This window comes from Takifugu flavidus, chromosome 14, assembly GCF_003711565.1.
Source record: "Takifugu flavidus isolate HTHZ2018 chromosome 14, ASM371156v2, whole genome shotgun sequence".
In the NCBI taxonomy this organism is placed as follows: Eukaryota; Metazoa; Chordata; class Actinopteri; order Tetraodontiformes; family Tetraodontidae; genus Takifugu; species Takifugu flavidus.
The window spans coordinates 10,718,664-10,734,779 of NC_079533.1; the positions used below are offsets into that span (position 1 = coordinate 10,718,664).

Here is a 16,116-nt window from a genome sequence, read left to right on the forward strand (position 1 = left end):
AATAAATTCGTCCTGAAGGTGGCATTAATGTCAGCACCGCAGTTTGAGGGAGATTTTGGGAACATTTTTAGCAATAGAAGAAAAAGTGTCAAATATAAATCAGCTGCACAAGTCAAGTCATGAAGAACGATGCAGAGCTGGTGCCCAGAGTTGGATGCAGCCAGTGCAGCACTGACCCACCCTCATCTTCAAGCAGAAAGGCAGTGAGCTTTACCCTTTGTCACTGATTGATCGGCCTCGGGGGGCTCGCAGAGCTGTGAGATCAGCTCTTATGCAATGATGAGTAAAGCTGGTCTGGGTGGATCATCGTCCGCCTGACTTATCAATCGCAACCGGCCGCTTGCCTGGATAATAATGTAACTGCTCGATACTTTCCAAACGGACACTTCTGGCTTCGTTCAGAGGGCGGTCACACACGCTCCATGTTCGAGCCGGAGGTTTTTCCTCTTGAAAACTTTCCCCGAACATTTTGTTTCCTTTAAAATAACAGCTACTTCACCTTTAAGCAAAAGTCTTTCTGTTAACACCCGACCTGTCTCAAAAATATTAACTTGACTAAATTGTCCTTGTTAGCGACAGCGTCTCAGAAATCATTTGTATAGGTTTTTTTGTTTGTTTTAACTAAAAATTGACTGGACCCCAGAACCCGTGCACCCCAGAACATCATTTTACATTTGTAGTAATAAGAGCTGTTATTTACAGTACATTTGCCTTTTATTAAAATGTCTGTCCGGTTCTTTTAGGATTAAATACGACTTACACGTTGTCATGCTGACAACACGCGTGTCTGTGCATGCTAAGGAAAAATGAGCCTGTAATATATCTATATAAATAATATCAGCTTCATTTGCTAACAGCCGTGCGGAATATTGTGGAACATAATAAGTCAAATTAGTTGTATGTGTAAAGCAGAACAGAGAACCCGTCAACATTTGTAACGTTGCAATAAAAATCACAGTTTTATTGAACCACAGTGAGAGATGAGATGGGCTTAAATATCTGCAGGTTAGCACGACTGATTTCAGGCATAGGGTATAGTTTCTTATATAACTTTAAATGCAGCTCCTTGCATTTTCTAAGCTGATATTTTCTCGCATTGTTGTGTTCGCTTGTCTCCTTTCTATTTTTTTTTCTTTTGAAAGGAAGACCAGCAGGAAACGGCTACAGATCTGACTGTTGTGCACACTGACATAAACAACGCCGAGCGCGTCTGGTCGCTTGCCAGCGTCGCCGAACGTGGCGACTGAGAGAGAAGTCTTGATAATAGCAGCATTGCAGTATTAGTCACAGTGCATGAAGGTAAAAGGTTGTCTACATACCCGGAGCAGTCACTACAATATGAAAATATTATACTTTTCCAAGGGAGAAAATTCTTTAGGGAGAGGAGGAGGACGAGGGGAAGCATGGATGGATATTCAGAGTCTCTGGAAGAGTCGAGAGGATACAGCACAGCACCAGTGTGTTGTACCTGAAGAGTTCTGACCTCCGTCAGGAAGGGAGGGGGTGATCTAGTTTAGTTCTGTCACTGTCCCATCATCATCATCATCATCATCATCATCAGCATCAGCATCATCATCACTGTTATGAGTCCTTGAATCAATATTGGGTAACAATAAAAAGGTGAACAATTGGCAGTAAATCACAAAAGGGAAGGTGGGGGTGGCGGATTCCCACAAATAAGCAGTGCACAGATACACAAGGTCGTCCAGAGGTTACCACACACACACACATACACTGGCCCTTTATTATTTTTTTATGACTGAAAGAGGAAAGTTCTTTCGTGATGTCTCTCCAGTACAAGCAGTTAAGGACGACATTGACTCTACTATCCACGTAGAATTAGAGAACCTGCAAACACCGACAGGCGCGTTTCAGAGATTAAGACTACACCTACTGAGCTAATCTAAACCAAGTAAACCAGTCAGTCATGCTGAAGTGAAAGGTAAGAAAGGGACGCCGAACCACTGAGGGAAGCCGTAGAACTGCACGCCGGATATTCCTCCCCTGTCCAGGCAGAGATGGAGGACGTCTGACTGTCAGAATGGCTTTTTCATACCAAACAAAAATGTGGTGAAGAGTTTTGACTGTAGAAAAATATATAGCTATCAAAAATCCATTCGCCAGAAAATAAATCCATCACGTTGAGCCAGTTCTGATCTTTTTTGGTTTGTTTTTCCTTTTGTACAAAGTTGACAACAGGAGAGGACCAGATTAAAGGCAATTAGGTTGAGGAAAGAACTGTGACAGGTCGTTTTCTTAATTTGTGGAAAATCTGAAAAACAGGGTGGTTAAAACAGTAAAAATAAAGGAAACAATAAAGGAAAACTCATATGTTTGCTATCGAATTTTAACATCTAATGACTGCAAACAAATGTAAGAAAATATACTGAATTGTTAGGCTGTTTTGGAAATGAGTAAATATCATTTTTCCAGTCGGCCATCGCTGGTTCTAAATTTGAACTTGGCGTTGTGATTCTTTTAATACCTTTGAGTCACGTCTGATTATCTGAATATGTCATCAAAATCCATTTGTAGCCCAAAAACCCATGACCTGCTCAGCACAGAAGGCAATTAAGAAACGATTCATCAGCCGCTCGGGGGGAACATTTTGAACCCGCGTCACAAAAACGTGACCGATTTGTCATTTCCCATATATCTGCTTGCGTTTGCAGCTAAATTTAAAGCATCGGTTTGGTGACCTGGGATTGTAGTTCATGGTGTTCTCATGGCTCCAGACTTCTGTAGTTCAGTCATCAACCTCTCATAATAAGCCCTCATAGGAAAAAGGATGCATAGTCGGAAGGAACAAAGTCAAGGAGGATAATAAGATTAAAAAAAATACATGCCGTTTTTTTTTAACAGGGCAGGATGGTAATTTTGCTTCTTTACTCTTAATGAAGTCTCCAGTCCATCAAATGACATGTATGTGCTCTCTTTAGAAAAAAATGTAGTTAGCATGTCTGCCGGCTCCATGCTAAGCACCTGACAAACATTTTTCATGTGTTAGAATTACAAATTAAAGCTGAAAGGTTATTAAAAAAACCCACAAACAAAAAAACGAAAAACCCCACGACATTATAACAACAGGATATTACCGTCAACCCACACTTCCTGTCAAATACACTGTAATTTAACTGTGAGTGTTTTAGCACTGTCGGTTGGGTTTCCACAAGCTTTAAAATCAGCTTATTTCTGTGCACAGACCGGCACATTTAATTGGAGTTCCATTTTAGTGTAAACAATTTGTAATCATCCTGAAATAAAAGATGACTGCACAGTGTCCTGGTGATAGAAAACCGGTTCCTACACACCAAATGTGGTCAGGTTGAAGGACTGAATTATGGGGCCAAGCAACTCAAACAGGAAGAGCAACTGTTTCCCAGCAACTGTCCAAAGATAAGACAAGACTCTAGGGAAAAACTCCTGAAAATTGAATTGAATGAACTAAAAGCAGGACGTTTGCTTCCCCTGTTTAGTGGGAGATGATGTGTTGAGCATTTGTAAATGGTCTAATATTGTTTGTCCACCAGTTCACATCAAATTGTACTGATTGTGGAGTCCAGTGAGGGTGAACATGAAAGCTCTGAACAGATCAGACCCGTGAATCAGGTGTTTGGGTGCAGGACATATGAATGCAGAGGACAAGCGTCACTGAAAATAAACTATTATTACGCATTTCCAACTTCCTGCTGTGGCTTTCGTGACGTCTCGTGGGTGAAAGTTTGCAGTTTAATGCTACTAAGTGCTGCTCACTAGGTCCAAATGTTGGAAGGTCCACAGTTCTGATCCTTCAAACTAAAAACAGTGGCTGAGGTCTGTTATATTGGTATATATGAACGAAAGGTGAAGTGCTTTGTAATAACCTGTGCTTTGACAACTGTGATCCAGTTGAAGGTGATCATTAGCAAAGAACTCTCTCCCATGGTTTCCACTCTACACAGTTGGCTGTGTTTCCATGTGTGCCTGAACATAAACAGGAGGACCAGTCAAATAAAAAAGAATGATGGTAGGCCTGTACAAAATATTGGCACGTTATTTTTTTACTGGACGACGATCACGTTGCCTAAATAGATGAAGCATCCAGTCTCCCGGTCGCGTTTCACAGTGTGGAAAGTGCACTAATGCCCAACGCACCACCATTGTGTCTCTGCACGCCGCTTTCTCATCCACTCCTCTCGTCCGTTCTCAAACTTGTGTCTCCACACCGTTAAGTTTAGGCATCAGGATACGAGGAGTCACTCCAGAGTTGAGGTCCCTCTCAAACTCCAAAAGCTGGCCCATGAAGTTCAGGTTCGGGGACACCACTGGACGACGGCTCCGCACGTACTTGTAGGCATCCGTCATTGTCATGAGGGTGTGCTTCATAAGGTAGGCGATGACGATGGTTGCGGAACGTGACACCCCTGCCTGGCAGTGCACCAACACTCCCCGTCCACTCTGATATGCCTCTTCTGCAGAAAGGCAGACAGCAAAAAGCTTTAACTAATAATAAACTCTTAGGAACTTCCTGTCTAAGCGTGATTACCATCTTCTAATGCCAGCTAAAATACATTGAACCTGACTAAACTGTTGGAAACACTCACCCAATGCCAGTTTTAAGCTCATGTTAGAAAATAAAACGCAGTGAAAACATTTAGAAAGACAATGAGCTAGCGCGTATGCTGCAGTATCTTCTTAGTATCTTCAGAATACTGAAGGGGATCAGACTTCCACATTGCTCGTCTTGTAGCAAAACACGTCTGCCAAATAAAATGATTAAAACAAAGATTCTTGCCTCAGAGGGATTAGAACCTGCAACCTTCTTGCTGTGAGGTGACAGACCACAGTGCCACTGTGAATTAAATCAATTAAATCATGTGTCAATGACTGTTCTGTTTCTGTAGGGTATGTGCTGCCCTTAAATTAGTATCGGGCTTGTCGTTTGTGCTAATTAGCCAAAGAGTTCTTCTCATATATCGACCTGCAAACCTCTTTATTTCTTGCCTTAGCAGCAGCAGAGGCATGTGACAAAAGCGTCCCCTTTCCCTCGTTCTGCTTCGATTGTCACACTTGTCTTTCCTCCAGATAATCAGCAACCATTAAACATATACACTTACCTATAAACTCAAACACTTCCTCAAAATACTGCCGAAGGTTCTGCTTGCTGTTGTCCGTAGCCGGCAGCCTTTTGTACCGCAGGCCGGAGTTGACGTGGTACAGGGGTAAGTGTGTGGTGACGTTGACCACGTAGCCAATGTTGAGGTGCCGCAGCAGGTCCAGGTCTTGGGCGTCTCTCTCGTTCCCCAAATACAGAAAGGGAAGGATGGGGCTGACCACAGCATTCTCTGCATCGGGAGTCATCACGCTCTCGTCAGACAGGGACGCGGGCAGCGAAGAGGAGAGCGGCAGGGAAAGACGCACTGCAAGGAGACGGAAATTTGGACAGACGTCATCTACAGCGCGTGAGAACGTCGATCTGCTGCGGACACACATTCCCATCAGTGGAGATGTGATAGGTTAGCACAGTTACAAGGGGAACTATGGATTATTCTTACTTCTACTGTTCTCCTCATCTTGCTCTGCATTCAGGGAGTTCAGGTCCAGGTGAAGTGAACGAGCCGACGGCAGAGAATGACCTCCGTCCCTGTCTCTCTGTCTGGGTTTGGGTTTGATGAGCGTGCTGGGCGCAGACGGTGGGGGTGAAAAGGACACGGGCGACGGCGGGGACGTGGAGCGCGGAGAGGGGGAATGCGGATATGCGGTGTCTCCGTCTTGCTCGCGACAGTCTTCCATTCCCACGTCCTCTGTATTCAACAGCCTCTTCAGTGAGTTTTGACCTTCATCATACCCGGATCCGGAGCCGCGACCCATAAAATCGAGGGCAGCCATTTTTCCTTGCTGGAGCCGCCGTCGCCCGGTGTGGTCTGCCATCTGAGCACGACTGTATCCCTGGAGGGTTTGACAGTCCAGAGGGACCAGGTCGGCCTTATTACTGCCGCTGGGGGCAATCCTGCCACAGTAATTTTTTGCGGCTTTAGTATGGGTCATCCTGTCCACTACCTCTTCTGGCCAGATAGTGCGAACACTGTAGTCATCCTCCTCTGTTTGGTACATACCCATGGGATGTGCTGCCCTGATGCTTCTTCCTGGGGGTTTCCCCCGCCGGGGATTGAATGTCACCACTATGGGATCGCTGCTGCAGTAGCTACAGCTGGAGCTGCCTGTTTGCGAGGCCTTGGGGTTGCAGCCAGTGACACAGCTCTGTATCGCTCGGAAAGGGGCGGAGGAGGACAGCGGGGCACAGGGGAGGCATCCCCCGGCAAGTTTTTTGCGAAAGATAGCGGGGCTTTCAAGATTTCCAGCCTCGCCAGAGCAGGAGGCACAACGGAGGGGTTTGAACAGGTTTGCTCGGCAGTCAGACACAGTGCTGTTGGAGGAGGAGGTGTTGGAGGTGGAGGTGGTGGAGAGGCACCCACCGAGATTTCTCAGGCCCATTTCTTTGCTCCTTTTCTTTACTCCAGCATTGTGGGCACCAGAAACTGAGGTGGAGGAGCTTCCTCCACCACCCGGGCAGCTGGCAGCGTGCTCCTTAAAGAATCGACATCTCACCAACCTCCAGCAGCCACAAGTAAATGGGTGGGTGCAGTCAATGGTGCAGGTGTGGTCAGGGCTGGGGAAGCCTCCAGGGCGGGAGGAACAGGGGGAGAGAGGTAGACCATGAAGAATATGGGGGCGGTGATCCCTGCTGAGGTGGGACGCTTTGAACTGCTGAAAGGAGGCTGGGACATGGGCAGGTTGGGAAGGAGGGGAAGAGGAATAGGTGGAGTTCAGGATGGCAGCATGGGGTACAGGAACAGAGCCGTGATGGCGGGGAAGGCTGTGATCGTTATGGGCTTGATGAACAGTTCCCAGTTTGGAATTCTGTCTGCGACCTACACAGGAATACTCGTGGTCATTTAAACTGGCGTTTTCTTTCTCCCTTTCGCTACGGAATTTAAGCTGCTGCGCCTGCGAGGGGATAAACTGCAGGATGCCTCCAGGAGACGTCGACAGCTGATTGTAGCGACTATGTTCAGCTCCGACCTGTCTCCCCGCGCTTCCATTTTTTCTCTCCCATTGTCCTTGATCAAACTGTGAGGAGGCACATTTCCCTTTGCCACCTTTAACACTTTCACTGCGCCCTAATGAGTTGCTAGAGGCCCCTCGCCGCCCTCCTTTGTCCACTGTCACTCTGATATCAATAGTATGTGTGTGGGAGGGCAGCCGTGGGCCAAGAGTTACTGTGCCATTGCTGTGGCAGTGGCTCGGGGTGTGTCTGCCCCCTGACGAGACAACGGGCTGCTCGGCCTTGAATTTCTGTGCCCGGGTGGATCTGCGCTTACATTCCAGAGTCAGAGATTTAGCGTGGGGGGAGTAGAAATGGGACTGAGAAGGGGGGAGATGCGGATGGTGAGCGACTTGTCCATTGGAGGAGCCTGATATCTGAGAAGAATGCTGCTGGAGGTTCTGTGGGGAAGACTGACAAAGGTCTAGGTTTTTGGGCCGCTGGATGACCACTATGCGCTCATCAAGAGGCAGGGGAGGCATCTGGGTTCACGCAAAGCTGCCATGAAAAGGGAGAGAAGAAGAGAGAGAAGTCAGGATGTGCAACTCAGAAAGAGAAGAAAAGTGGGGTGTCCATTACATTCCATCAAATTAGGTAAAAGAGTAGAAGCAGATCCATGATTACGTAACCAATTATTTATATAATACACCCAGCAGTTCTATTCTGTTCTTGTATTAGAATGAAAATATTGGATTTAAAGTTATGTGTGGAATGTAAAGTAAACCCCAACCCCAAAGTATGACATTCAACATTTAAAATTGTATCTTTTGCAGGGTTTTAGGGTATCTTTTTTTTGTTTACCCCAAACAAAAAAATCACAGCTAACCAACAATTTTGTATCCCAGCAATGACCACAAACACATCACACACGGGAATTTCCTTTTACATTCGCTGCAAATGAAAGGAGAATTCAGAGGATACCCGTTCTGGTGCACGCTCGATCGTATTGGAAAACACTCCACCACTTTCCAAATCCATGTCAACATGCACACACGGCCTTTGACCTGCTTATACCAGAGCTCTTGAAGGGAATGCTCATGTTTGTTTATGCAAGCTCGATATCAAACTGTTAACGTGTAACAGAATCCCGATGACCACGGTACATGTGTGCCTGTTAGCTATGTGTGCTAATCCTGATGGTGGTGGGGCCACAGGAGGCAGCGGGCTCCATCCTTCTGATGAGTCCTTGTTCTTAACAAGACGTGTTCAGTCATGTAAAATGATAGGAAAGGTCATGTCAAGGCAAATGTAGGTGAATACACTGTAAAAAATAAAAAAATTAAACCAAAAAAGAAAAATGACAGCGAATGTTCACAGATGTCATTAAAGAATGAAGAAATACAGTATGATGTCAAAGCTTAGAATTTGATTAATGTTAAAAAATGGATTTAAATAAAATGGTTGCCTGTAAAGGGCACACATTTGGCTAGTAAAAGATGGTGGTGGCACAAAGGGATTCTTCATTTTGTTGAAACATTTCCTGCTTCCAGCTACAGTATCTGGCTCTTCATTTAGCCCCCAGAATAAACTTAACTGGATGAATCCTCTGGGCCGAGTAGAAATGAGCACTTGTCCAGGCCATGGTATAAACATGAGGTCACCCCCCCCCCCCCCACACACACATACACAGTCATAATCGAGACTCTTACATTGTCTTTATGATTAATGTTACTAATAACAGGCTATTAGAGTTATTATGGAACATTTTCTGTGGTATTTAATTATTCATTAAAATGCTGCTTTTGTTGTTAAAATAATAATCCATCCTCTGACCCAAAGACATTTGCTTCATAATGCACATGAGGCATTGTGTCCACGACAGATTACATGGAGATTGGTTTTCTGTCTAGGTTTGGTGATTCAGAAGCATACTTGTGTGGTTTTTTTCTGGTAATATGCGTGATTAATTTCTTGAAGGACATTAATATAATGTCATTGTTGGAGAGCCTGTTTGATTAGCTAGTCCTGATAAATGAATACCCACAACTGTCTGCATCACAGCACTTTAGTGGAGATGTTAGCACGCTACGGAAGCAAAGCGGGCGAAAACAGGGCTCTTTTTGATATCTTGACCGTTTTCATCTCCCATCAGGACTGAGGTGGATTCTCATTTTAACCTGGAGCATTTCGGGACATATTCCTTAAATATTTTGGAAGCAGAAAGAGAAAACAAGACTCAAAGGAAAGAACAGGAGTAAAAGGGGGTTTGAGAAAAAATACGGGGGACGGTTCACCGCGAGACACCATCGATCACAGACGACGGGGAAGGAAGGAGCACGTCACAATCATCTGGGCTCGTCTTGCTCCAACACGATACAGATACCGACCCGTAGAGAGAGCAACCCACGCTCCAGCGTCCCCATGCTTATATCCTTGCACACAGTCTGGTGACGGCATCCTCATCCCTCTCCCTCTTTTTTTTCCTTTTTCAGCCTTGCCTGTAGTGGAGGGGGGTGGGGTGGGGGGGTTACATTGACCCAGTTTTGTCATGGTAGAAGTCACTATCGCTCTAATCACTTTTCTCTCACACACTGTAAACTGCAGGCTGGCTAGTGGCCTTTTCACTCACTCGCGTGGTCGTTTTAAAGCAGACAGGGAGCCGCTGAGATGATCATGTAGTCACACTACTTCACAGTTATAAACGCTTCAGTGAAATATTATGGCGACTAGTTAAACTGGCAAACATCCATGACACTGGGTAAGGCTGCACCATACACCCAGTTAGTTCGCTGACACTGTATTACAAAATAAATACTGTATATTAGTTATAGTTACAATGAAATACCAGACCTGACTTGTATACATGCACACGCACTTTATCCCTTCAATGTTGAACTTAAATCTGACGATCGGCACCAGCAAACACCGGCCAAGTTCCGAAATAGCGGCTCAGAAACATGTATTTTGGGCAATCCCAATGTAATTAGCATTATGCTCCTTCACTTGTTCCGTTGAGCGGCCGGCTGGTGTGTGAGGACTCTTCCCGAGGGAGGTGGAGCAAGAGTGCATCAGTGATGCACCACCAGCCCTAAAACAGGTCTCCATTTAATCTAAACCTCCCCCTTCCTGTTCCTGAACACATCTTCCTCTTCGGTAATTCAGTACAAATGTGTCAAATGTGGAAACATGAAGGCTTTTATGTTCCCTATCACTGTGACATTCCTTTTGTATAAAGCGGTATCACACATCCCTTTGGGAGATTAAAGTTTCCCACGTGCACCGCTCAGCCTGTGAGACTGCCTCTCTCTACACACCTGCAAGGATGAAGGTAACATGCATTTAGAATATGAGTCCTTTACTCGAGGAAGAACTCTAAAGACATTTAACGTATTTAAACAACCTTTTAAATAGGCTGTAATAAGGCGGATGGGTGACGGGGTATGATTAAATATGGTTTCATATTTAAGAAATGCACACTAAGCTCTGCAGTCGCTGTAGCAACCTCAGAATACAAGAACGCCCTTGGCTGTGTGCTGGTGCTACCCTGAGCATTTGTAATAATGTTAGCAGCTGCAGAGGTTAAGATTTTCAGCTGTTTGGAGGGTCGTTGTTTGTTTTTGGAAGCATCTTTAACCCAGCTTCTTTATCAAATAGCACCTGAGAGCCAAACCCCAACACGCACAGTAGACAACACAGCAAATGGCAAACACAGATGCTAAATATTGCCATTAAAACCGCTTCATTTTCTGTAAAATAAAGGACTTAAAAAAAAAAGTCGAGAAAATTAGTCATTTGAGTCCCTTGTTTCCGGAGGGTGATGAGCAGGCTGTTTCCATCAGAGGACAATCCACTCGCGCACTTGTGTTTCACTCCGAGTTTCCTCAAAATGACACGAGGCGGTAGTCTTCCCGCTCTGTCCCGTCGTCCTCGCACACAACTAAGGCGACAGATGGAGGGACGGAGCTACAGGCGGCGGGCAAAAGACGGGAGGTTATTCTCCATCGCAGCTAACGGGAGGACTGAACCGTTTCTCAGCTGGTGCTCTTTGTGATCGCTCTGAGCTGAACAGTTTTGAGTTTATGATTAAAAAACTTTAAAATGCTCTCGACTGTAATGAACCCGGCACGCATCGTTGGGTACGCTCGATAATTGTAAGAGAGCAAATATGCGCGTCACCTGAACACTTTAATGAGATATCGAGTTCAAATAAGTGCAAAACTTTGTGATACATGAAAAACACAAAGTGGGACTCAAACTTTTTTGTTAAGGAAAATATAGTGGTAACATAAACATGCAAATATTATGGGATTACTTATTAGATTGCTGTTATTAGCAAAAGGCCAGATATGGTTTCAGCCACACTCTGAATATTTCTGCTGTCTTGCCTGAGCTCACATCGAAACAAAAGACTGGGAGGGAAATCAAAACGATTACATCATCTAACCTCCGCAGCCGGTGGACGAAATGCGGTGGAAGCGACTGCACAATCTGTCCAATGGTGGACGAGCGTGACAGTGAGCGTTCACGGTTCACCACGCCGGTCAATCAAAGTCAACACAGATACGTGTATTTACTGCAGCGTCACAGATGTTTTTGATTGAGTCAAACTGGCAGTTTTCTGGATTCCTGGTTCTCCTCTGTGTTAGACGTGACGGTCATCGAGGCTGTAGGAGAACAAAGCTACTGCTGATCAGTTCTGACCTCTCAAAGTACTAAATATATATATAAAAAAAGTTCTGACTCTTAAAATACAGTGCTATGAATAGAAAGTGAAAAAGCAGCTTTGCCAGGAGGGTTTTATGGATGGGATTTGAGCCCTCTGTCATATTAAGATAAGAGGAACCGTAATACCCTTTGAAAAAGCTCTTTGAAGGATAACGTCCTTAAGAAAGCACACTGTCATTGTTAGGGATTGCTCTGAATGTGCCAGTCAGCCAACTTCAGCAGATCTCAGATACCAACGCTACCGAAATGTGGCCTTGACTTTGAAATGGACCGGATCTGGCCGAGTCACTGGGAGATACCGACGTGTATTAGGTGCAGGGCGAGTGTGCCCTGTGAGAGTATTTGATGGATGTTTGTTCCACGGTGTTTATTGATCTGAAGCTACATCCCGGCAAGACCTTAGATACACAGGAGCTCTTAATGAGGTCTACAAACCATCTGTCTCCTGCAGCATCTAATTCTTTATTCTATCCAGAGGAACATCCATAACTCTGAGCTGCAGTGTGGTCCACAGCACTCTCACATTAATGTGAAGCCATCTTTTCTTCCTCATATCCTCTGAGAAATACAGTGCGCATCAAAACAACAACACAAAACACCTGAAGGCCATCAGAGCTCCTTGCTGGGCGCCAAAGTCAGCCCGCAGCGTCAATATTCAGGAGTGATGGTTTATGAATTGATCATTAATGCTGGGGGTGATGGATGCTTTGATTGGACAATTCCATTATTTTGCTCTGCTGCATCAGCAGCTCTGAATCAGACTTCCTTTATTACGCTGTTTCATGTTTTTCCTGCACTGCGGAGGCTGTTAGAGGGACTTTTAGGAACACACAAAGGCTCAGATCTGCAAGCTGCATCCATTCTTTTGTTTCTGTAAATGTCCTCAGGCCAACTTTTGAAACAGCCAAATTAGCCGAAGACATAAAACTGAGCACTGTTCCTGCATGCAAACTGAGATGCTGCTGTTTCTTTTGACCTCTTGGTAGTGTGTACTTAAAAAAGACTCCCTCTTAGAATTTAAAGACCCCGTGAAGCCTTTATTCACCGGGAAGGGAGTGTGCAGCTAGTTTTGCTGCTAAAGCTTACATATGAGGAGAATAAATCCCAGAAATCCAACAATCGTAGTTCCACAGCACTTTAAACTGATAGTTGCTTCATTACGGACTGACAAATGCGAATAACCCAGAGCACCAAGTATCAAGTAAAAGATTCTTTTTGTAATCTGGTTTCAGATAAAGTAAATTTCCTTTCATTCTGACAACAGTGGCTGTTGTGTGCACCACACTAAAGAATCATCCTCTACTTGTTCAGTCCTATTTAGTCTTGAGAGAAAATCTCAGCATGCACTCCAAACCAGGCAGGGGAACAGAACAGGTCACCGCACGACAACACAAGCAAACAGTCGCATCTTTATGCAGATCCGAGTTTTTAAACTTCTGGATTTCTGCTTGTTTCCTCAGCTTTGATTCCTTGAGTTTGTGTGTTCCCTTTTAATGTCCTCTTCTTGTACAGTACATTTGTTTATCTGTAAACGGAGTCAAATGGCATTGGTGCAGTCATGCACGAGGTAAAATGATACACAACATCCGACTCTCTGGAGATTCAAAATCAATCTCATTATCATTAAAGTGAAACATCACATGTCACCAGTAAAGGCAGCTTGTGTTTGAGGGGAACATTGAGGCACAAATTCAGATCTCTGCACTGCTATAGTACCTGCAGGGTTAGTATAGGGTTAGTATATGTGTCTGACATCCCATTAATCTCTGTGGTGCTGCTGTTCTATTGCCATTTAAGCCCCTGTCTCTCCTGAATGTGGGCAAAACTGCCATGCAAACAAAGACTCGTGGTTTGGTTACAAAATGTGTCAATAAATCACTGAGGATTGTGTGAAGCAGATCTCCAGTGCATCAGCAGGAGGGAAAAAACATGTCTTAATATACGTTTCTTCTGTTGCTGCTCTGCAAAAAAAAACAGCTGTTAAAAAACCACAATAGTTTGTATCTGCACGGCCGCTAGGCGGCGCACCGCTTTGAATTTAGTGTTTTAATCGCGAATTCGTTGCAATGGCTTTAATCATAAAGGTGAAGATAATGAGAGGTTCCACCTATTCGGCCCCTTCCAAGTGATGAGCGCGGATGTGTTTAATTAGGGCTACTTTGACTCCTTCACATGTGCACTTGATGTCCATAAATAATACAGGCCGCTGCTTGTGGCAACAATCAATTACTGACCCGCTTTGGACAGCCGAGTACAACGCTGCTTATTTTGGAGGATGTTGACTGTGAAACCAGACGTGCGGTGGCCAGAATAACAGCGTTCCTTTCAATTGTTACTATTCCTTATTTTCTCCTCTTTTCGGTGACCGAGGCGCACAGCTGTGACAGCGCAGCGGTGGCAGCGAGGCGACAGGCCGAGCGCGACAAAGAAAAGTACCGTCAGGGAAAACAAACGCACTCACGTCAACACGCGCAGACCTGGGCTGCTCGCGCTCGTCACGCGAGTGCAGCGGGGTGACGAGTCCTCATGTCTGCAGCGGCGCCGCCGGACGCGTCGCGATGCGGTAGTGGCTCATCCAGATGTGGGAGACCTTCCTGCCGGCCCATGTAGTCGTTAAAAATGCCACCGTTTCAGAAATAACCTGGCCGGGCTCGGACGGACGCGCGGCTCGCAAGCGCGTGAAAACAGATAGAAAAGAGTGGAGAGCGCGTGGCCAACTCAGCTGCCGTCAGCGTGTGTCACTCCGAGCTGCGCTGCGCGTGAGGGCACACCGAAAAGGGGGGGTGGGGGGTGGACTCTATTGTCTTCGCTGCGGGTGACGTCATTCTGAACCAATGGCGAGTCACACGAGACGAAGGACTCAGGCGCGAGCACGTTTGCACGTGCACACTGAAGAAGCTTGAGGATGGAGCGCGAGGAGGAGGAAGAAGGGGGGCTGAGGTTAATGAGAGAAAGAAGAGAAGAAGATCGGTTTAAATCGAATTTCAAACTGGCTTTATTAGCTTTAAATACAACAGAGTGAGTACCAGATGTGATAAGTAGTAGATTAAATCAATAACAAGGAAGCTACAAACTCGGCATATTATCTTATATTTGCAGGGGTAGTGCGCTTCTTATTTCTTTACAATCAGGCCTGTATACCACCATTAAGTCTAATGAAGGAACTTTATTAAATTCTATTTAATTGACTTTTTCCTAACCTTGATGGTTTCACCCACACAAAGTAGCACTTGTTATTATCCCAAAGTCAGGGATAATTATGGGTCAAAGTTGTACTTGCACACGCACACACACACACACACACACACACACACACACACACACACACACACACACACAACACACACACACACACACACACACACACACACTTTTAAATATGCTTTTCTGGTAAAGAGCTGTCTTGACTCTTCACTTTTCTCACCTCACATTCTGAAACGATGATGGATAATTTTCTTCTCTGAGATCATCAGTGTGATGTGAGCTGTCAGTTCCCGACTAATTTGAGCTGTTAGCAAAATTGTGGCTGTCATGAAAGTTCTTGTGCAAAACTTTTATTCTGGGTATTTTTTAACAGGGTAAAGTAGTCCAGTTTGACTCCTGTGGCCTTCAAAGAAACCTTGGCCATTATGTCCCTCTGCCTCCAGTACCGGCACCCGTGTTTCCACCAGAAGACAGGAAATAACCCTTATATGACATAAAATTGACAATCCTCATAGTTTAAGGTTTCATTATTTTTTTAAATTTAGAGATGGAGATTTGGTTTTGGCAAAATGAAAAAGTCTGCTTTTCTGAAGAGTTGATGCAAAATCTCGGCAGCCGCAACCCAGTTACACAAAAACTGGATGCCTCTATCATTCAAGATGACGTGCTGCTCTGTCTCCAGACGTTTATGTGTTTGTGTAATGTGTAAAATATGAGTGTCATTATGACTCACATGGGCTTGACCACATGTATTAGCATGACATTCAAATCAAATCTTTTCCCCGAAGACATGAGTAATCTCTCTCACATGTGCAATTACAATGTTTTTTTCATTATTTTCTGGCTGTTGAGGAGACAGCCCTCTGCTGATTTCCCAGATGTTACACCTCAGCTTTATTTCAGACTCCAGCTGTGACTGTAATCTATCCAGACGTCCAAATGATACCAGACAATATTGATAATTTAGGCTGAGCAGCTGCTACACTCGGCAACAATCCTGCAATAAAATGCTGCATAATCCAATCCATTAACCCATGTGACACGTTTAGTGTTGAATTCCCCTTCATAACAATCACCCATCTTGCTTCCTCACATATTCCTACTGCTCTGTGTTTTTTCCAATGTTTTACCTTGTCGTAGCACAGCGTGTGCGCCAGAGGTCT

General features: G+C 44.9%; 1 protein-coding gene across 2 annotated transcripts; it reads right to left on the reverse strand.

The window, feature by feature from the left end:
* Positions 1-931: 931 nt before the first annotated feature.
* On the reverse strand, positions 932-14,513 carry si:dkey-175m17.7 (uncharacterized). Of its 2 annotated transcripts, XM_057054428.1 has the most exons (5): positions 14,211-14,513; positions 9,412-9,522; positions 5,535-7,582; positions 5,097-5,399; positions 932-4,451 (listed from the first exon to the last, which is right to left on the reverse strand). In XM_057054428.1, exons 3-5 carry the CDS (start codon positions 7,564-7,566, stop codon positions 4,186-4,188), a joined length of 2,601 nt encoding a protein of 866 aa, XP_056910408.1. In that variant the 5' UTR covers positions 7,567-7,582; positions 9,412-9,522; positions 14,211-14,513; the 3' UTR covers positions 932-4,185. The 2 variants fall into 2 exon arrangements, with proteins under 2 accessions (XP_056910408.1, XP_056910407.1); XM_057054427.1 differs by lacking the exon at positions 9,412-9,522.
* Positions 14,514-16,116: the final 1,603 nt, after the last annotated feature.

Excerpts from the sequence above, each read along its gene's own strand:
- si:dkey-175m17.7 (XM_057054427.1), bottom strand. The coding sequence starts at position 7,566 with ATGCCTCCCCTGCCTCTTGATGAGCGCATAGTGGTCATCCAGCGGCCC. Across the intron at positions 5,400-5,534 it reads AGATGAGGAGAACAGTAGAA|TGCGTCTTTCCCTGCCGCTC; the intron begins GTAAGAATAATC and ends GTCTCCTTGCAG. Across the intron at positions 4,452-5,096 it reads GGAAGTGTTTGAGTTTATAG|AAGAGGCATATCAGAGTGGA; the intron begins GTAAGTGTATAT and ends GCCTTTCTGCAG.